This window comes from Gallinula chloropus (genome assembly GCF_964237585.1).
Source record: "Gallinula chloropus genome assembly, chromosome: 1".
NCBI classification, from domain to species: domain Eukaryota; kingdom Metazoa; phylum Chordata; class Aves; order Gruiformes; family Rallidae; genus Gallinula; species Gallinula chloropus.
The window spans coordinates 130,578,296-130,599,665 of NC_140085.1; the positions used below are offsets into that span (position 1 = coordinate 130,578,296).

At 43.6% G+C, this 21,370-nt stretch overlaps 1 protein-coding gene across 1 annotated transcript in view; it reads left to right on the plus strand.

The window, feature by feature from the left end:
- PHKA2 (phosphorylase kinase regulatory subunit alpha 2) overlaps nt 1-21,370 on the plus strand; it is a gene marked incomplete at its 5' end in the record, with an annotated part of 42,799 nt that overhangs the window by 3,914 nt on the left and 17,515 nt on the right. Inside the window, 18 exons of the mRNA XM_084262624.1 lie at nt 1,013-1,171; nt 2,533-2,580; nt 3,067-3,235; nt 4,041-4,123; nt 4,752-4,832; nt 6,942-7,040; nt 7,358-7,504; nt 7,736-7,789; nt 8,303-8,425; nt 10,381-10,476; nt 11,877-11,984; nt 12,722-12,800; nt 14,193-14,327; nt 15,532-15,641; nt 18,313-18,457; nt 18,945-19,023; nt 20,157-20,320; nt 20,910-21,083. Coding sequence (XP_084118750.1) covers nt 1,013-1,171; nt 2,533-2,580; nt 3,067-3,235; nt 4,041-4,123; nt 4,752-4,832; nt 6,942-7,040; nt 7,358-7,504; nt 7,736-7,789; nt 8,303-8,425; nt 10,381-10,476; nt 11,877-11,984; nt 12,722-12,800; nt 14,193-14,327; nt 15,532-15,641; nt 18,313-18,457; nt 18,945-19,023; nt 20,157-20,320; nt 20,910-21,083 — 2,053 coding nt within the window. The remainder of the gene's footprint in view (nt 1-1,012; nt 1,172-2,532; nt 2,581-3,066; nt 3,236-4,040; nt 4,124-4,751; nt 4,833-6,941; nt 7,041-7,357; nt 7,505-7,735; nt 7,790-8,302; nt 8,426-10,380; nt 10,477-11,876; nt 11,985-12,721; nt 12,801-14,192; nt 14,328-15,531; nt 15,642-18,312; nt 18,458-18,944; nt 19,024-20,156; nt 20,321-20,909; nt 21,084-21,370) is intronic.

Genomic DNA, 21,370 nt, shown 5'->3' on the forward strand with positions numbered 1-21,370 from the left:
CCCCTGTCACCTTCCGCTGTCACATGTGAAGCCCAGGAAATTGGAGTTGAAGCTTCTCCCCCTCAAAACTTCTTTCTTAAAAATAACTGTGGAAGAAGTTGAGTGAAATGAGGTGTGGCAGACGTGAAAAATCGGTGTATGTGTTCTTTTTAATTTTACTTATTGTTCCCTATTAGAGTAAGCTTTACCCCTTCTCACACCGGCCCTGGCAACTGGTCAGGGATGAAATTCACTGGAATTTTCTGTAAAGGCTTGATTTGACTGAAAGCTCTATGGACTTTGTCCCTTTCTACCTCATTTTTTTGTTAGCAATGAACACAAAGCTGAGAAAGATGGTCTTAGTGGTAATGAAGTGAGGGGAATTGATGACACAGTGAAAAAAGTAATGCCATGTTTGGGAAGCAGGAGAATCCTCTCTGCTGGTTTTCAGACAGTGCTGCTTTTCAGCGACCTCAGAGTCTGTCTTTCTGTGCGTTTCCCAAAGGAGGCTGCGTGCGTTTGTGCTTCAGCTGTTACCGACCAAGCAGGTAAATAAGAATACTTGTTTAATTTCAGAGAAGGGAAGTAGTGTTTTTTTACTTTCTCAAGATTACACCACAGACCAGTATCACAGAGAGGAATAGATCCCAGACTCAGTTTGTAATGTTAATTCTGTGCCCTCTTTTCCTTACAAACATGTGAAATTCAAGTTCCTATTTCCTCAGCGTATGTCAGGTTTCAATTTGTGACTGACCTAATGATCATATGCCCAGCGGGACGCTGTAATAAGCTTTGCATCTCCAAGTGTTCAGATGAATTTCCCATTTCACCTGGGTGGGTTTGGGAGTGAAAGATGTGACCTCACTTCTGTTGTGAAACAGCGAGTAGCTGCAGCATGCAATCAGTGTGGAATCATCTTTGGCTCCCGCTCTCTCTCCTTTTGTTATCCTTGACATGGGGAGAACTGGTGCTTCTTAGCGGGTGGGATTTCAGGTTAGTAATGTTTGTTCTTTATTCCTTCTGCTGTGGCTAGAATCCAGTTACAGGACTGCTTTCAGCTGGAAAGGACCATAAGGATGCTTGGGTACGGGACAACATCTACAGCATCCTGGCGGTGTGGGGGCTGGGGATGGCTTACCGGAAGAATGCGGACCGGGACGAGGATAAGGCCAAAGCCTACGAGCTTGAGCAGGTATGTGAAAGTTTGGCATAAACCAGTTAGGCTGGCTGTTTGTTTGTTTGTTTCCATATGGTAGTGGTTTGGAATGGTGTATTCGCACTGCTGCTGCCCTTAGGATCTGTCAGGGTTTTCCCAGCTTGGGGTAAGTATCTTGTTCCTGTGACAGCAGCAGCTGTGCCCTGCGTGGTGTGCGGTGTTCCTGGCAGCCTTCCTGGAAAGCAGGATTTGGAGAACTAAGTGACAGAGAGCCTAAGGTCTGAATTAAAATGTAAACAAACAAAAAGGTACATGAGTCAAAGTTCCATTGGTTGCCTGATGGTTGCAAATCTGGCTTCTGAGGGGTTTTCTGTCCAGATTTGTGAGCCTCTGATTAAATCTTGTGGTCCCTCACGTGGCCTACAGTGGAGCAGAAAATCAAGCCTAGGTCACTTGTGCCTTGGGGTAGGAGTTTATGTGCTGGTCCATCCTTCCCCATAAGGAGAAGCCTGCAGTTTAAAGCAGCAGTCTCTGCCATGCTCGCTCAGGTGACACCTCACAGAGGTTGTACACAGGGTGTAGATGTGCTTGATCAAACCAGACAAGGCCGAGATCTCCAAACTGGTCAGACTAGGGTGCTGGAGAACCTGAAGGGGAGTTAACTCAACCACTGCCCCAGCAGCAGATAACTGTGTATCGGAAGTGGGAGTGTAGAAGTGGGTTAAATGGGACACGTGCTAATGTTTTTGTCTGTCCCACTGTTGTTTTGAAGGCACTGGGTAAACTTTATTCTGGCATGTACTGCTCAAACCAGGAGGTCTGTGCTGACAGAGTAACCTTGACTCAATTTGCATGATCATATTTTGAGTCTATAATTGAGGGTAAAAAAACGGGGTTGATTTCTTCATTTAAGTCAAAATCTTGTGCTTCTTGTATGCAGTAAAGGCCCTTTCTTTATGTTAGTCACTTGCTTTCTGTCAAACTCTATAAAGAGTGGAAGAAGCTCCACAGGTTTTCCAATCATGTCAACATCCTGCAGTCACCTACCAGTGCTCCCTGGATTTGTTGCCTAGAAATCATCAACATCATCACTATTCATATGAGACATAAAATTCTAGGATAGAAGGACCACAGAGAGTTGCTCCACTGTTTTTAGAGAGCGCTTTTGGGAAAAGATTTCTTCTCCCAGATAGGAATGTGGGAACAAAAATTAACCAGTATATGTAAAAAAAAACCACCCCAAGGCATTTAATTTCAGGCAAATGTGCATTTTTGTTACCTTTGGCAGAATGTTAGTAGAGGGGGATGTACTTGGTCACTTTTGAATGTTTTCTGTGACAGCTGACTGGGCTGGCCATGAGAGGAGAGGGTGTCACTGGTCTGTTTTGTTCCTGCAGAACGTTGTGAAGCTGATGCGGGGACTCCTACAGTGCATGATGAGACAGGTAACGTCACAGTTACAAGTTGAATTAGTATGTGGTGTATTTACAGAGCATTTCCTTCAAAGCCTGTATTTCTTGTGTCTTTCCTGTAGAGTGGGTTTCTTGTGTGTAGGTGGGGGTGTGGGGAGCCTTTTTAAAACTCCTGAGCAAACTCCAGTCTCGCTTGCCCCCTTTTGAGGTTGTCCTTGTAGCAAATCACAGTTTTGCCTTTGCAAACTGATTTTTCACCAGGATGGACACCTGTAACCAAGATCTGAACTCAACAAGGTAATGTCATCATATTCTTTCCTGAAGAGTTATGGATTTAGCTGGAGCCTAAAGCTAGTGTTGTTCTTTAAGCACTCTGATCAATCAGAACACACTGAAGTGAGGTAACAGGAGTTTGGGCCTCAAGTTTCTCCTCACCTAAGAAAAGTTGTTCATTTTGAAAGAGTTTAGATAATTTCTTCCACAGTGTTTCAGATTCGAGGTTTGTGGTGTTTTTTTTAGGTAGATAAGGTAGAGAAGTTCAAGTGCACACAGAGTACCAAAGACTGCCTGCATGCCAAGTACAACTCTGCAACTTGTGCCACGGTGGTTGGGGACGACCAGTGGGGCCATTTACAAGTGGATGCAACTTCCCTGTACCTGCTCTTCTTGGCACAGATGACTGCGTCAGGTAAGCAGATGATACTTCAGCCTTGACTGTTGGTGCAGCCTCTTTCTGTTTTTTATTTAAGAAGGAAAAATACAGGTTGTAATTAACTTCAAGAATCTTTACGTAGTTATTACGCAGAAGAATGTAGTATTTATCTGGAAAAGAGATGTGGCTTAGTTAGGGTTTCATGTTTGTAGTAGCTGCCCCAGCAGTGCGCATTCCTTTAATGTTTGTTGGTGTACAAATACATGAGAGTCATGCCAGAGAAGAGTTTGATGTGTGAATACTATGTAGGGCATCCTAATGAACAACCAGATTTCTTCAGAGAGTGTCAGCATCGAGTCAGGTGCCACTCATCCCATGTGTGTTCCTCTTCTTCCTGGTGGTCTTACATCTTGTGCTCTTCTCAACTGTGCTCCTCCTGCGAGGAGGAGGACTTGTTTCCTTGTGTATCCTCAGAGCCTGGTGGTCCCTCAGTAGAGCACTAAGCGGGTGGAGGCATGGGGAGCTGCAGGAATTGGGATGCACTGCTCTTGAGAGCCAGAGCTGGCTCAGACGTCTCTGCTTTGTACCCAACATGTCTGAATGCCACCCTCCCAGGGGTGGTTTTTGGTTGGCCTTTTAGACAGTTTATATCAGAAACATTTGAAGTGTTTTATTAGTAGCAGGTATTGAGGCTTGCTGCCTGAGCTTTTGCAATCAAGATGAGTCTCTGCTTTGGTTTCAGTGGGCAGTATTTTGCAGAAAATAAGCAAAAGCACTCACTGAAAAGTAAATGTTTCAGTTCTGATACAGTGTAATCACTCTCTTCCCTTCTTTTAATCAGGATTACGTATTATCTTCACCCTTGATGAAGTTGCCTTTATTCAGAATCTTGTTTTTTACATAGAAGCTGCCTACAAAGTTGCTGTAAGTAGTTATTTATATGTAAATCATCCAGACACTGATCAGAGGGGGTTGGAAAATCATTTGTTGGTGGAGAATAAAAATATGGACTTCATTTTCTCTGAGAAGACAACAGAACCTGTCAGCACTTCACATTGTGAGCAGCATCTTTGGAGGTGGTGGGAGGGCTGTGGAGGATTTACTGCTGCCTGGGTGAGCTATACTCATTCCATCATAATAACAGTTTTCCTTCACTGATAGTAATATTTTCTGATGCCTTATTAAAATCTCAGGGGCCTTTCTGAAAAGAGCAAAGTGTTAACAAAGTCTTTGGAAAGCAGCGAGTTGAAGGGGTGCAGGAAGAGGCATGCCCAGGGGACTTCGTGTGTTCTGTGAAGACAGTGATTTATGCCTGCTGGAGTCTGTTTTTATATGCTGCTATTTGAACATGATTGGAGGCTCTCTGGGACTTGGAGCCTTTTTTTCCCTCTTCATTTTGTTTTGTTGGACATTTTGGGGGGGGAGTGTTGTTGTTGTCATTCAGGCAAATAAGCTAATTTCAGTCAGGGGTCTGGTTTTGTTGTGGGGCAAGGGGGGAAACGCTGTTTTTCTATATAATCGTGACAATTTCTTCTCGATGGTGTTGTTACAGGATTATGGAATTTGGGAACGTGGTGATAAGACAAACCAGGGCATCCCTGAACTGAATGCGAGCTCCGTAGGGATGGCCAAGGTGAGAATGTCTTCCTGGCACCACCTCCTTCGTGGGTGTTCTTTCATACTGAATGGTTCTGACAAACTTCATGGCTTCCTTTGCACAGTCTTCTTGGCTCCTGAAATAGTTAACATTGTATAAGAATTTTTGCTTGGCAATGAGTGAGAACTTTTCAGTGTAAAATCCTCATGATAATGGGTCTCATTGTATGGCCTCAGCACAGATGTTCTGGGGATTCCCCATTGGGTACCAGGTGCATTGAGGCACGAGTCTGACAGATTCAGTGAGGTACAGTCTCATAAAGTGGCTTCTGATTTTCTGTCCCTCTTTTTAAATTACCCAGCCCCTGTGTTATATGGGATGCTTTCACGGTGACATTAATTTTGATGTAAATTCTGGAAAACAGCAGAAAGTCAGTCTAAGAAATGGAGATAAAAATGAATAAAGAGATGCCAAAAGAAGGCGGCTGTTTCTGGTTCCCTCACAGCAGGAGGTAACACAGATAGTAAGTGAAGCCCAGGTGGCCATAAATGTAAATGTGTGACTGACAACTACCTTTTTACGTGGTGTTTGGCAGACTGACAGAAGCCAAATATTGTTAAGGTCAAAGGTGTAGTTGTGTTTTGGCAGGATTTATTAGTTACCAAGATCTTGTGGGGCTGCAAGAGGGAGAACCTGCCGGTCATGGGTCAGACAGGGATGGGGCAGTGTCCATGGGAGGAGGTTATTCCTTTGTTGTCCAGTACACACTTTATTTGCACTGAACCAGCCTGATGCTCAGTGGCCTCTGCACTACTCCTGGGTGCATTGATGTCAGGATGATCTGAGGGACTTGCTGCACAGCCTCTCTTCTCTGTGGCTCTGAGTTCAGTAACGGTGCTGTTTGGGGTGGGGACCAGGAGGCAAGTTGAAGGCCCAGCTGCAGAGGGTGAGGTAGATGCTATTTTTAAAGAATCTGCCTCAGGAATTCTCCCTCTTAATGCTTCTCTCCCCTGTCTGCTTTGTGTGGCTGCCTGTGGCAGCAGGATAGCACAGAGAGTATGCCTCTGAATTGGTCTTGGTGGCTTTTGTTGACCATTAAGACTGCCCATGGTCCTGACAGTCAGTTCCTCAGTGGGGCTTTCTGCTGCTGTCAGGAACGTCTGCTGCAGTAGTGCTTGGCTAGAGAGAGTGGCTCTGCAGAGCCAGCAAACCTGTGTTTGTGTTGGAAGCAGGAAAATACCCTTGCCCCTTTGCAGAGCAACTAAGGCAAGCTGCACTGTGTGATCCTTCCTTTGCCATCATTGACGTTACCATGAACCTGCAGGACAAAAAATGGGCACAGAGCTATACCAAAAGCTCCCACAACCCTGTGAATAGCATTTCAGAGGAAAGCTCTGCTAGCCTGGCTCTGGCCATCTGGTCCTTGCTCTCTTCATGCCACATTCCCTGCATGGCACTGCACACCCTGCTTCTGCAATGCCAGGTTTTGTAGCCTACTAGTTTAAAGTAGGGGCGTCCAAATAGAGCCAGTGGTTGGGCTGCTACTGTCTTTGTGAGTCAAACACACAACAGCCAAGAGTTGTGAGCTGTGGTGATCCACCAGTTGACACGATGCATGCTGTGCCTTGGATGGCTGTGCAGAGAGCAGGCATCTCATTTCCCCTTCCCTTGGGAAGCGATGGTATTGGAGAGATGGTGATGCTCTCTCCTCTGGGCTCTGGCCTCTGCTGATTCTGAGACATCCTGAAGGAGCACTTCCTCTTTGAATATGTCCTGCAGGCAGAAGGAGTGAAAGACCACTGAATGTGAGGGCTGTTTTGGAATATGACAGGAGTACTGATAGTACTTTAGATAGTATCTCAGTGGAAGCCCCACTCCTGATTGCTTTGCATTGCCTTTGAATTGCAAGAAGGGTCACCAGCACATCAGTCCTGTATCCTACTAGTGGAAATACAGAAATACTGTATACCTGTTCTAAAATATTGCAAAGTTGTCCTTTAAAGATAAAAAATGTCTCTGAAGTAAACTTCTGTCTTAGGTAATTTCCTTCAGAGTGTAACCACAGGTGCACTTTAGTTTTATACTTGGCTTAAGAGGTTTTTAATGGTGTTGGGTTGTTGTTTGGTGGTTTGTTCTTTTTTTAAGGCTGCTCTAGAAGCAATTGATGAACTAGATCTTTTTGGAGCTCATGGAGGACACAAATCAGTGATTCATGTTCTTCCCGATGAAGTAGAACATTGTCAGGTAAAGTTTAGTCTTCTGTTTCCTTTGCTAGGGGAAAACCCAACACCCTCTCCCTCTTGTTTTTAAACTAAGTATTGATTAACTGAACCAAGAACTTACTGTAGTAAGGATGGCATCAGCCTATGCTGTTCACCCTGTTTCTAGCTGATCATGTGAAACTCAGTGGTGGGAAGCATTCTCATTGTGATTCAGGTAGAACTACGCAGTGAGTTCTTCATCAGTTTGCAAATAGTATAGTCTATTCCAATTGTATTTTATGTAGTTTTTGAAGTAGATAATTTGTTTACATACCTCTTTTCTGTTCCTGTTTTCCTCAGTCTATTCTGTACTCCATGTTGCCAAGGGCATCCACGTCCAAGGAGATAGATGCTGGCCTTCTCTCTATTATTTCTTACCCAGCTTTTGCAGTGGAGGATCTAAACCTTGTTAATGTGACAAAGAGTGAAATCATATCCAAATTGCAGGTAAGGATTTCCTTTTTTATTTCCAGAGGGAAAGAGAAGCAGAACATCGCTTTCTTCACCAAAACTCATAATTAAACAAGGGTTGCCAGACTTGGCGCATCTCTGCCTAGGAAAGAGGGAGGAAAATCTCTGAGGGGTGTTTAAAACTCAGCACATATTTTTGTGCTGATGTTATTCTGGGAGGAAGAACAGTGTGTGACGTTCTCTGTGATTTTGTCTGGCTCTTTACAGGGCCGCTACGGCTGCTGTCGCTTTCTCCGAGATGGTTACAAGACACCCAGAGAGGTACTTCCCATGGATGTTTTCAGTAGACATGAAGAAGAATTTTATCTCTTATTTATAGACCCTTTTTTTTGTCTCATTTGCATGAAGGGGTGGTTCTGTATGGCTGTTAAGACATTTTGGTGAATGTGGAGGTTATCCAGGTATCCACCCTAGAAATGACACACATCTGAATGAGACTCAGGGTTCGAAAAGCAATTGCTAAGGACAGAACGTAATTCATACTCTTTTAGGGAATGAACCCTTAGAAATGCTTTTGGTGCCTGAGGGGTGTCTCTGTATTGGGGTGGCACCTAGATTCTGAGACTGGGAAGGGTTGATTTGTCAGGGGAACAGTCAAGTGAGCGTGAGACTGAATGTGTGAAAAAGAAGTCAAAAGGCTGCATGGAAACAATAACCAGTGGTTTTTATTGGCTTTCTGTGTTGAATTGCTGGTATAAAATGGGCTTCTGTTATGATTGGAATATAAATGACTAATTTAGCACTGCGACTAAACAAACACGATTGAATTTCTAGGATCCGAGCAGGCTGCACTATGATCCTGCTGAGCTCAAGCTCTTTGAGAATATTGAATGTGAGTGGCCTGTATTCTGGACGTACTTCCTGATCGATGGAGTATTTAACGAGGACAAAATTCAGGTGAGGAAAGAAGAAAATGCTGTCAGGGGAAATTCAAAGCCATTGAATTTACTGACAGTGTGTCACAGCTTTGCTCTGTACTTGTTTTGGGTATCAGCTGGTTACCCCATCAGCCAGATGGGAGTTGTCTTCAGCCAGTCTCTTCTTCCTGGGGAGTTTGTCACATGGGAGAGGCTGTGGTGTTGCACACACTCAGACCTCATTGCCCCCTTTCTACCAGGTTGAGTGGTCCAACACTGCTGGACAGGGTTAGGTTTTGCCTGGTTTTGTCTTATCACCAACCTTGATGCCTCTTTCATAACTATTTAAGGATGAGACCAGCATCTTTTCCCCTGAGCTCTGAGGTGTGGCCATTGATAACAAGGTTCATAGAGTTTTCAGTCCTGTTGTACGTTTCAGGAGATTTGTGGGTGGATCATGATGAGACATTTCATTAATTCCCTTAGTTACTTCATGTCTTTACTGTGTCAGGCATCCAGTGGGCAGGGGAGCGAAACTGACCGTAGCCCTCCAAAGGTTATAGTGGCACCTAGAGAGTATTGGTGACTGAAAGAGCAGCAAGTAGTCATGTATTCATACCAAGGGTGCTCTAGATTGGAGCCTTGAAGGAAGTTAAAAAGAAAAACCAGAACAAAACATGATTTAAAATTACCTGGGATGCAGAGGGACAGGAGATTATTAAACATAACCCCTTAAAAAATAAAAGTGGCACCAGAAACAAAGCAGACAGTTTCAGACCAAAAAGTCTGCTTTCTGTGCCAGATCTTTGTAAGTTCAGTGACATGCAGTAGGAATGTAAATTGCTTTCTTGAATGAGGTAAAAATAGTCTGCTGGGGGGAGAAGTGGTGTTATTTCATGAAGAGAAAATCAGAAAGTTTAGTGAAATTTTGGTCATGTCAGTAAAATTCAGGTAAGGAAAGAAGAAATTACTTCACGAGGCAGTCTCTAGAACTTGGTTGGGTTGTCTGGGAGTGTGTGTACCTGGTTGCTTTTGTGGTGTGCAGGTGGGCTGTGCCAGGGCATGGTCAGACTGGCCACTGCTCCAGGTTCCCACTGTTTAAACACAGCTGAATGGCTGGAGCACTGAGGTGGGTGTCTGGTCTGCCCTCACTACCAGTACAAATGGTAGTTGTTAGAAAAATAAGGCCCTTGAGGACTCGGTGTGGGGAAGGGCAGCATACCATGATACACATCTCACCTTGCACCTTCCACTGCACGTGGAAATAGGATTTCAGAGGCAGGTGCTGGTAGTCCTTGAAAACAGCTTCCCTTTAAGGAAAAACTCGGAATGGGGTAGCTAAGAAATGGAACAAAATAAGGCATCTGGTAAAAATAACATTAAATATTCTTTAATTTGTATCAGTCTGGTATTCCTGTTCAGAGTATGTCATCTAACAAAGCAAGAACAAGAGGATTTCCTGTTCAGTTAACTTCGATACTTTAAATAGTTTATTAAAGTTTTTCACGGGGTAAATTTTTAAGCAAATCAGTTAAGAGAAACTGATTTCCCACTCCTGCATAGCAGAATTCAGAAAATCACAGACAGATATACATGGTAGAAAGCTAACAGTGTATGCACCTTACACACTTGGGGATACTGGCAGTCCTGCCATCTGTTCACTGCGTCGCCATCCATTGAAAATTTCACATAGGATTCGTTCCGGTGACTTCTTGAGAGAATATATTAGAAGCTTTGTGCTGCAGTGGTGTGTTAACAGGGCAAAGGGGGGTGTGTTTGTTCACATTTCTGCAAGGCTGGTAATATTAAGATGCTCAGAATTTGAACCCTGATATTCCAACAGCAAGTTGTGATTCTCCCTGCCCCCTGCCCCCCACCCCCTTTTTTTAAACAAACTTTCACCAGAAAAGCACTTTTGGAAAGTACTAAGACTTCACTGTTTTGATTTTGTTGACTGCAGTGTGAATTCTCACTCTCTTTTAAAAATATTTCCAGGTTCAAGAGTACAGAGAGGCTCTGGAAGGAATACTCATTAGAGACAAGAACGGAATAGTGCTGATGCCTGAGCTGTACGCCGTCCCTCCAGAAAAGGTATTGTGAAAATGCAACATCCACTTCAGTTTGCAGAGTACAGACAGCAAGACAAACTGTGGGTTTATTGTTTTCCTGTAGCTCATAAATGTAAACCAGCAATTAAAGATGACTACTGCACTTTATTTAACAGCTAAGAGACTTCTCACAGCTCCTTCTTAGAAATGGTAAACTTTAAGCTTCCAGATGGTCACATTCTTGATTTGGGAATCTGGGTGCCAACAGAAATATTAGAGCAGGTCTGAAGTTTTAAATCCTCATAGAAAGTCGTGTGTTTAAGAAGTGCTTATGTGAACTTAGGAACTGAAGCTCAAAGAAGAGATAGACTAACCTGCCTGTGGATTGTGCTTTCTTTTCTGGAGCTTGTATGCGAGAGAGAAACTGGTTTCAGATGGATTAGGGTTTGGGCTAGGTTTTTTGTTTGATGGTTTGGGGTTTTTTTTGTTTTTTTTTTTTCCCTTCCCCCCCCCCTTTTTGCTGACACTGTTTATGTGATTCTCCCGTTGTGGCAGAAATTCAAATAAGCTTTTGTGATCTTCCGTGCTATTTCCCTTGTATCCCTTCCCTCCAGCTTCTTCTCCCTTTCCAAACTTGTCAGCCCTCACCCACAAAGTGTGTGGAGCCTCCTGTGTTGGTGTGAGGTTGGGCAGGGAGTGTCCATCACTGATGTCTTGCTTGCAGATCTCGGGTGGAAGCTCCAAATCGCCTTCGTAGTGGGAACGAGCGTATAAGAGTTCAGAGCTGCCTTGTGAATTTTAATGATCTGATGAACGTGCCAAATAAACAGGGTAGACTTTTCCTATCGTTTAGGAATTTTAAATTGGCTGTGGTAAAGATGTTGTCTGGGGGGGGAGAGGGTTCTGTCCTCAATAGATCCATATACTGTAAAACCAAGGAGGTTTTTCTAATTTAACAAGAGTATACTTGTAATTTTTCCATTGACCATTCTGACTACTGCAGGAAAGGTGGAATAACCTTCATTTTTTTGGAAAGCACCTTTACTTCAGGAAACTAGGTAAACTTCAGTGAAGTTCAGGTGTCATCTTGCAAGGGTTTGGCAAGCAGCAGCAGAATTACCTGTAAGCTGCCCAGAGGGAAGGCAGCAAAGGCTTGGTGAGAAGAAAGGGGAAGTGCTGGCATGAGAGCTCTAATTGCCTGCAGAGTCCCCGCTCAACCTCCAGCTTTGAAGGGTGGGGTGGTGTACAAAAGGCTGCATGTTTCCTGTCCCAGAAAACATGCAGCCTTAGAAGTAAAACTGGGGTATGGCGATGCCAGTGTTAACGGCAGGTTAGAAAGGGTGGGTGGCAGACTATGGTTTTTTTTTCCAAGTACTTCCATGTTGTTGATTGTTCTTCACAACTTTTAGGATAATTTTTTCTTGCTTGTGCATTTGTTTTCAGGTGGATGAGGAGTATGAAAATCCTCACTCAGTGGATCGTGTCCCAGTGGGAAAGCTGCCTCATCTCTGGGGCCAGTCGTTGTATATCCTTAGCTGCCTGTTAGCAGAGGTAATTGTTTCTTGTGTAGTCTGTGAGCTTGTCTTTCCTTTTGGTTTGAGGTGGCTTGGCCTTTAAGTACAGTTTGGATGATGGATCGGGGACAGTGTGTGTTTCCAATGGAAACGTGTACATGAACCTTGGAGGGGTGACTCTGCCCTTTCAGGAGCTTTCTCTTTTTGGTTATGTATATAAATCAAGCTGGATAAGTTGTCAGATGGACTGAACATACAGTTAGGCTAAGAGGAATATGCCTCCAGCATATGTAATAACTATGATTAGGCTAGAGGAGTATGCCCAGGCTGATCTGGCTGTCCCAGAGCTAGGTTTTTGCACTGCTTCAGCTCCACAAGGCTGAGCCCTGGCTCTGTGGCATGTGATGCCTGCGCAGTGGTCCGGCATTAGCCGTGGACGTGGTAAAGGAACCACTGGACATCTCTGTGGAGCTACAGAAAAAATAATCACTTGCCTGGTGAAATTATGTCAGTTGCTGCAGCTCTAAAATAGGAAGTACGCACATGCAGACTGTGTCAGTCATAACAGTTTCCTGGTCATTCTGAAAAACATCACAGCCGTTGTTTTTACTCAATGTACTATTTACTGGATAGGGTAAGGAAACTAGGCTTTTAGTCCTGCTGACCTGGTAAAATATAGAAATTCATTTGGATTTCTTCTAGCTGTTATCAGAAGCCTTTTACTTGACTGTTGCTTGTTTCCTGTCTTCTTTCTTTCATTTGCATTTGTTCTAGGGGTTTCTTGCTGCGGGTGAAATCGATCCCTTAAACAGGAGATTTTCTACTGGACTTAAACGTGATGTTGTGGTACAAGGTGAGGGAGCTTTTTGAACATTGTGGTAGAATTGGATTAGTGATGGCAAAGTCTCCATCTACAGGAAAGAAGTCATGTTTAAAAACAACGTGGATTTTCGTATGGGACGTAGGTGCTTTGGTGTTAGAGTGAGAAGGAGGGAGAAAGGGGTTCTTTCCCTAGCTGCCATTTTCCCAGAGGGAACATCAGGTTTAACAAACTTTGACAAAATATTTGATAAAATGTTAAGACTGGTCAGGGACTGGAGCATGGCAAACTTAATCTTGTAGTGAAAAGGAAAATCCTGGTGGATTCTAGCAAGAAAGGGCAGGAGACTGGTCAGTTTAGCTCAGCTTCTGTGCAGCTCCTTTTCCAAGGTACCAGAGAGAGGGGAGGATCTCCGTATACAGAGGTGAGGCAGCCAGACTTACAGCTGTCTTTTGGCTGCTGCAGGGGAGTGGCTTCTTCTGTCAATGCAGGAACAGCCAAAACCAGAAAATTAAGCAAAGGGCAAATGCTGGCTGGTCAGGACTGAAAGGCTTCCGCTCCGGGAAAGCAACCAGCTCGTTTATCGGGAGCAGCCTTAGTCAGTGATACTGTGACATGGGCAGGTGCTTCTTTACCCCCTGTTGGTGTCTCATGGGGGTGGCCTTTTACTATTCTGAAGCATTTAATTTTTGGCAGAAATATAAATACTTGTTTATTTTTAGCATTCTTTGACAAGTATATATAGTGTGAAGAATTACACTGAATTATTAGTCCCAAACCAATAATCCAGCTAATGGGTAAAACCTCAGACAGGACAAGAAGTTGGATCAAGGCCTGGATTGTGAATTCCTCTGATTTTTGGGACCCTTTTTTTCCCTACCTCTGCTGTTTTATGGCCGCTGTAGCATTTATTACTATACAAACGAGCATCTGTTCCCCACTGACCCGGCTGTGTTGACACAGTACGCTGTTAAAACAATGAAAACTTTCAAGTTGGGTTTCTCCTTGTTTTATGAGGAAAAAACCACCATGTGCTGAAAGAGACCACATGATCCAAAGTACTGCTACTGAAAGAAATCAGAAGAAACTGATAAAGCCTCAGAGAACCTGGTCTGACCTTGGAGCTGACCTATGCTGAGCAGGAGGTTAGAGTAGAGACCTCATGAGGGAGGACTCATGGGTTGCCCCGTGATCCAGAGTTGACAAGAATGGCAAGGCATGTTGAAAAGCAGAGAGCCAGAAGCTGCCCAACACCCTCTTACAATCCCTTTTCATCTCGCAGGTTCCTAAATTAAGAAAGAAGTGAGGCCTCTGTGCATTTTTTTGATCAACTGTGCACACAGTACTGGAGAGGTGACAGTAGAGACAGTCAGTTATAAAGAGAACTTTGGGTCTTACTTGTGTTCTTGTTTTTCTGTTACACAGTAACTGTTTTGGCAGAATCTAATCAGATTAAGACTCTCTTGCAAGACCATGGAATCAATGTTGAGAGCATTGCTGATATTCATCCGCTCAGAGTGCAGCCAGCTCGCATCCTCAGTAACCTCTACACCATGCTGGGTAGGTCTTTGAACATGGCCGCCCCTCTCTGCTGCTGTTCAAGGAGACTTTTAAAGGTGGTGGTGTGGGGTTTGCTTTTCTTGCTTCATACTGTCTCAATTTCTTCAATTTAAAGGGGAAAAAAAAAAGCTTTTGTGTGAAGATGCCTAATGGAGTTACAGCTTCAGCCTTAAATAAGGAACTCCAACAAGGGGGATAAAAAAGCCTCATTAGAAAAGGTGACCAAAATACAAGTTTTCTTGTATCTTTGGAGCTAGGCAAGAACTGACTCTTTGTCCTGCAGGAACTACTTCCATAAAGAAACTGGCTGTAGTAAAGGTGCTGCTTTTGTTTTGGTGGTGGGTCTTGTGTGGGTGGGTTTGGTTTTGTTATTGCAGGAAGTTTTTTGGAAGCATCTGAAGTAGCAGGGTCTTCAAGTAAGTCCTAGAAAGTGTCCACTTCACATGGAAAAATGAAATTGCATTTGTTGCTTTTGGGAAAGAATTTGTCTTTTTATTCCAAAGATCTTTTGACAAGTGAGAGATTTGCAGGTCTTTGAAACTTATGTTTATTTCATAGTAATTCATAATAGCTTTTTTTCCAAGTGCAGGTGAGTGGGATGATGTGACACATGGGTGCATTGTTTTTAACAGTGACTTCTGTGGGAATGTTCACAGGGCTGTTTTTTCAGGCTCTGTTGCTTGTCAGACAGATTGAAGTCAGCTCGTAGGAGCGAAGGGAGCATGGTGGATCATTTGCTAATAAGCTCTACTGGGAAAAGTGGAGCTTATTACTCTGATGAAAAGAACAAAAATATATATTTGTATTTGGATGTTACTTTATATTTGGATTTAACCCTATGTGAGCAAGAATTTTTAAGTATCTATAGTGGAAGCACTGCAAATTCTGCTGTATGTTGATGGCCTTGTTCCTGAAAGGTCACACCTCCTGTCCCCCTGGTAGGGAAGGTTTGAGTGCTGAGGAATGACTATAATTAAAAGACCCAATCCCGTGGTCAGTGAAGCCAAAATTTGTTTGGCCTTTGAAGAACTTCAGCTGTTGCTTTGCTGGTTGCTACAAAATAGACCAGTCTGTGGCACCTCCCTCTGCTTTCTGTCTTACTGATACGTATGAAATTAGATCTCCTTGTCTAAAACAGCTGTTGTGTAAAACCACACAGAGGGAATGTTAGGTGAGTCTTTGTTTCCTTCTCTTTTCTGTACAGGCCGGAACAAGAACATGAAATTAAGTGGACGGCCACACCGACACATTGGGGTCCTGGGCACCTCCAAGCTCTACGTGATAAGAAACCAAATATTTGCTTTTACCCCTCAGGTGAGTGTGTAAAGTTGGCAGGGAAATCACTGCTTGCTTAATGGCTAATCATTAGCAAAGCACTTTGTTTTTTACTGCTGTCACTCTGCTTTGGGTAGAGCAGGGCTGATAAAGCAGGTGGGCTTTGCTTTTCAGGGTTTTCAAGAGCCTTGGATGATCAGCATAGTAGGACTGCCTGTACGTCTCTCTTCTGTCATACAGAGTCTGGCTTCTTTGGCTTCTGGCTTAGGCAAACACAACAGATCGAATGCACAAAGTTGTTACTGATCTCTGCCCAAACCAACATTCTAGCTAATGAAGTACTTTCTCCAGAAATAGGTCACTTAAGATGTCTTCTTTCCACCAGGGCAATCAAGAGGCTTTGTTTCACATCAACATGCCAAATACTGTAACCCCCAAAAGACTGACTTGTAATCCTTCATTGTATTGTTGGAAGGGTCAGTAGTGCTGAGGAAGGCTTGTTCTGTCTTTGTGTTCTGTTTAGCATCTTTTGCAATTTAGCTGGAGGTTTGGTTCTCCCAGAATTAATGGATCTTACCTATACATTTAATGAAATATCATATGCTCCTGTAAGCTTATTCTTATGAGCTAGAAGGCCAGGAGAACACCTACTCCAAAAACATGCAGCTGGAGGAGAATGCTCACACCCTTTTAAATAGATGTTTGATTAATGTAGTCTTTAATCAGTGGACTCTGTAGATGGCTTCTGCAGAGCTTCACAATGTCCAATCCTTAGATTTTCTGCAAGTGGTGCACCTCCCTTCCCATTCTTTCGTGTCTCAATTGATCACAAGCAGCTTTGTTAACAGATTATTTGTTGTCCTTTTTTTCATTTTTAGGGACAAATTCCTTAGAGTCATGATTTTTTTCAAAGTACCTTTTTGTCCACATTGTCCTATGCAAGTAGGACCCAGTATTTCAGCTACTTCATAGCCAGACATTCTCCCCCCCCCCTTTTTTTTTTTCTACTGGAGTTAATGTTTAATTTCCCCTTCCTAAGGTCAGCAGTGAACTCATCAGTGTTGACCCTGAGTGATGTCTGCAAATTTTGTTGATTTCTAGTTTGTATTTCATCCTGTTCTATAATGAAAACATCGATTAGGTGTGGGGCAAAGGCTGACCCATTTGGATAACCTTTCTTTTTCAGGATGAGAGGATATTAACTACCTTTTGAGAACAATTTTTCAAGCAGTTCTGCCTTCTCAGTTTTTTTTTTCAGTTCACTAGCAGGAAATTTTCAAAAGTTGAGAAATATCAGCCACTTCCTTGTACCTACAATCCAGATGCTCCCAAAGAGGGAAATTTGCTTGGCTGAGATTGGGGTTTGATATGACAGTTTAGCCACCTTGTTTTTACCATTTTGTACTTATCTTGGTGTTCTCAAATTGGCTTTCTTTCCCTGTGCTTTCAGGCACTGAACTTGACTGGTCTATCTTACCATGGGTCCTCCTTATTAAGGATGGGCAGCATGTTTGCCTCTGTCTGGATTTCTGGGACATCTTCCTGAATTACCATGCAAGTGGCTCAGAGATTGTTTTAGATAGTTCCTTAAGTTCTCTTGAAGTAATTTCTCTGGACTTTGCCAGCTTGAATTGACCTGCTCTTTAACCTTTTCTTCCTGTACTCAGGCTGGGATCCTGTCACCTCATTAAAAGTAGTATTACAGGTCATCATTCACTACTTCTCCTTTGTTGGTAAAACCAATATCAAAGGCTTCAGGTTGTCTGTATTCTATCTTCCTACCTCCTTCTTTCTTTCTTAAAGGACAGTTTATGTGTTTTCCTAATACTTCTGATGCATTTACAGGTTGTTTTCTCCTTGGGCATTATGCATCTTACTAATTGATGTTTATTTTACATCCCAGCTTCCTTTTTCCACCCTTCCCCAAGACTTACGTGCTTACAGTCAGCCTACAAGAGTTAACTCATGGGCCCTGCACAGGCACTGGGCTTCATTTGTACAGTCACAGGCCTTGTAGCTACTGTAATTCATTCGGTCTGTGTTGGGGTCAAGAGTAGTTGTGCTGGTTCTGACTGGGACAGAGTTAATTTTCCTCACAGTGACTGGTATGGGGTTCTGGTTTGGACTTGGGCTGAAAACAGCATTGCTGACACAGGGGTGTTTTCAACACTGCTGAGCAGTGCTCACATAGAGCCAAGGCCTTTGCTGCTTCTCACCCCACCCCACCATCGAGGAGGCTGGGGGTGCACAAGGAGCTGGGAGGGGACATCAAACAGAGATTCCATAGCATAATGATACCATGCTGAGCATATAACAGGGGAAGCTAGTGGGGAGGTGGGATTTCTGCTCAGAAACAAACTGGGCATTGGGCTTGTTTTATTGTTGGGTTTTTTTTCCTGCAGGTGGTAAGCAGTTGGATTTGTGCATCACTTTTTTTTTTTTTTTTAGATAGAAAAATGACCATCATCCTTTTCTACTGTTATCCTATTAAACTGCCTTTTTTTCAACCCATGTAATTTTTTTTTCCCATTTTCCTCACCATCCCACTGAGGGGGAGAGGTGAGCAAGTGGCTGCTTGGTGCTTAGTTACCAACTGGTGTTAAACTACAACAATAGTTCATAAGGCTTTTGTGATATTTTTTTCTCATTTTCTCCCTTAAATAATAAAATCATTGACAATACTCATATGCCATATTTCTCTGTTCTCTAGTTTACTGACCAGCATCACTTCTATCTGGCTCTAGACAATCAGATGATTGTGGAGATGCTCAAGACAGAGCTGGCTTACCTCACTTCTTGTTGGAGGATGACAGGGAGACCAACCCTGATGTTTCCCATCACCCACACAATGCTAGGTAAACTTCATTTTCTGTGCTTCAAGCAGAGTAGATCAGTGCAGGGAAGTAAGATGGGATTTGGTTTGAAAGGAGACAGGTGGCATGACTGTTTCAACATCTGAGTTTACAAAAGTAGAGTTTAACTTTCTGAAGGATATGCTGAATTTGTTTGACATGGTAATATTTCATTTTGGGGTTACAGCTTCTCTATATTCTTGCATCTCCCCATCCTCTCTCTGCTATTTCTGTCCAAAAAAAAAAATTTATAGATAGCCCTTTGGAACTTGCCTCAGTGGGTGGGTTCTCACCTTGAGAAATCCCTTTGGAACTTGTCTTAGAGTTGGGTTTTTGTTTGCCTGCTTGTTTGAGGGGTTTTTTTGAATAAGCTGGTGTTGATGGCAACGTGGGTACTGTTTTAAATTTGTCTGATGTACTTTATAGGGAACACCCAATAATCCACTTGATGTGTTGGTGAGCTTCAGACTCTTCCATTATTGTTTTTCAGTTGATGATGGTACTGACATTCACCCAGCAGTTCTTGCCACCATAAGAAAATTAGAGGATGGTTATTTTGGAGGTGCAAGGTAATGTCTGGACCCTCAAATGAGTCTCTCTGTCATTTTTCAATTAAATCATAGAATCATCATGGCTGGAAAAGACCTTCAAGATCATCAAGTCCAACTGTCAGCCCTACACCACTGTAACCTCTAAACCATCTCCCAGAGTGCCACATTTACTCATTTTTTGAACAGCTCCAGGGACAGCGATTCCACCACCTCCCTGGGCAGCCTGTTCCAATGCTTCACCACCCTTTCAGTGAAGAAATCTTTCCCAGTATCTAATCTGAACCTCCCCTGGTGCAACCTGACCCTGTTCCCTCTTGTGCTGTCACTATACAAGACTTGGATTTGAACTTAGGATAGTGCATAGGCTTTGTGCTGGAACTCTGCAGAGAGAAGTTTCAGCTTTAATTATTATGTGACCATCAGATGGTAGCTGGACTTCAGGTGCAGTGGGAAGGGTCTGTCTCCAAAGAGGTGTGCCATCTCTGACTGTGATTAGTGGCTAAGGAAGAACAAACGTCAGGCCCCTGGAAGTAAAAAGACTTGATTTGAGTGAGCTTTTGTTGTAAAAGTAATCATATTTCACGCTTACTGGACAGGCTTCAAACATCAGTTACAAGTAGTACTTGTAAGCTTATGTGTTCCATTCACCTGGATCTCCGAGCAATGCCACAGTGTCTCCCTGTTCTCTCCCTGCTCCCCGTCCCTCGGCCCGTGCCAGCTCCTGGCAGTCAGGCCTGCTTTCTGCTTTTTAGCAGCACTGCAGTTCTGTGAACAGGTTCTGCTGTTCGTGGCAACTTCTCAGCCCCGGCTTGTCACACGTTGGCCTTGGAGTTCAGGCCTTTGTTCAGGGTCTCTCTTCACAGAAGCGTTCAGCACCCTGTGTAATCAGGCTGCAGGTTAGGCCTGGGGGTGCTGCCACCGCGCCCTTGCGTTCGGTCAGTGGCCGGAGCAGCAGGTACCAGCTGGCCCTGCAGCGGCTGCTTTGCATTTGTTCTTCTCACAGTCAGTTACCCTCCCCTTCCTATTTGCCAAAGGTGGATTTGATAGCACACCCCATAGATTTTTGGAGGAGTTGTGGAAGGCTCAGTGAGTGTTAACCATTATTGCAGTAATGTCTGTTAACGCTCTCCATCCTGTCTTCCTGTTTGCAGGGTGAAGATAGGCAAGCTGTCCGAATTTCTCACCACCTCTTCTCATACGTACCTGAGCTTCCTGGATCCAGACTGCGATGTCAAACTGTTTGATGACCCCAGTGAAGGCCGGAATAGTCCTGACAGTGAATATGGAGGCTACCCAGCAGATTTCTGTGAAAAAGGTAGTGATTTTTCCCTGCAGTTGTCTTCTCCTTGAAGCTCTATTAGCAGACCCCGGGTTTACCTATGATGTGGAATCTATTGTATGCACAGTTGATAGTCGTTCAGGCTTCTCATGCATCAGTCTTGAGACAGTAAGTGCATGACTTAATTTGGAGGAGTTTGGGCACACTCTTCCCACATCCGTGGTATGGTGCTGACCAGTATCTGCTGCAGTAAAGCTCAGTCTGAAGAGTCAGCAGGTAGTGGGGGAGTGTCGAAGAGGCTGGACAGCAGAAGAAACCAGGAGTCATAGACACAGGTTAAGTGTGGAAGAGCTGATTGTTGGACTACTGCCAAGATAAAAGCCATTCTGCTTCCTTTCAAAGAGAAAAATAATTACTTCTAACTGTAGCTATTTTCTAAGTGTCAAAAACGAATTTTTAAAAAATTCTTCACAGTTTCTTCAGCTTAAAGATCTCTTGCTTAGGATGTTCTTGCGTTTTTATGTGCAAAATAAACATGAGAATAGAGTGGTGTACGTACTTAAAAGAGAAAGCACCGATAGCTTGTGTCTTTAATAAACCTTTTCTGTTATGTACATTACACTAGAGAGCCAGGACGAACTGGATCAGTATATAAATGAAGTCCTGCAGAGCACAGCACTGAAGTCCTACCTGCCTCCAACCTCGAAGACGGCGAGTCAGCCTCCCGTGTTCAGTGCAAACCATTCCACCAAAGAGATCCTGTCGATAATGGCCAAGACAAAGGGCTTGGAGGTTCCAGGTATTCCTCCCTACTGTTTGTTTAGTCGTAGTAATAGAAAAGCTGGTTTGGGTGTGAAAAGGAGTAAGTTTGAGTCTTCCAAAACTCTGTGATTTAGGAAGAACTAGTGACACAAGTATGTTTGTAGTTACCAGGAGGTAATCTGATGTTATTACTGTGGTGTTCCCCCAGTATCCCATGTCTTGGTGTCACGTAAATAACCTGCTATGACATGTAACGTTTAACCAGAGTTAATGTTACGGAACTGGTGTGGCTTCTCAGTTGGACAGAATTTTATAACCTTTAGT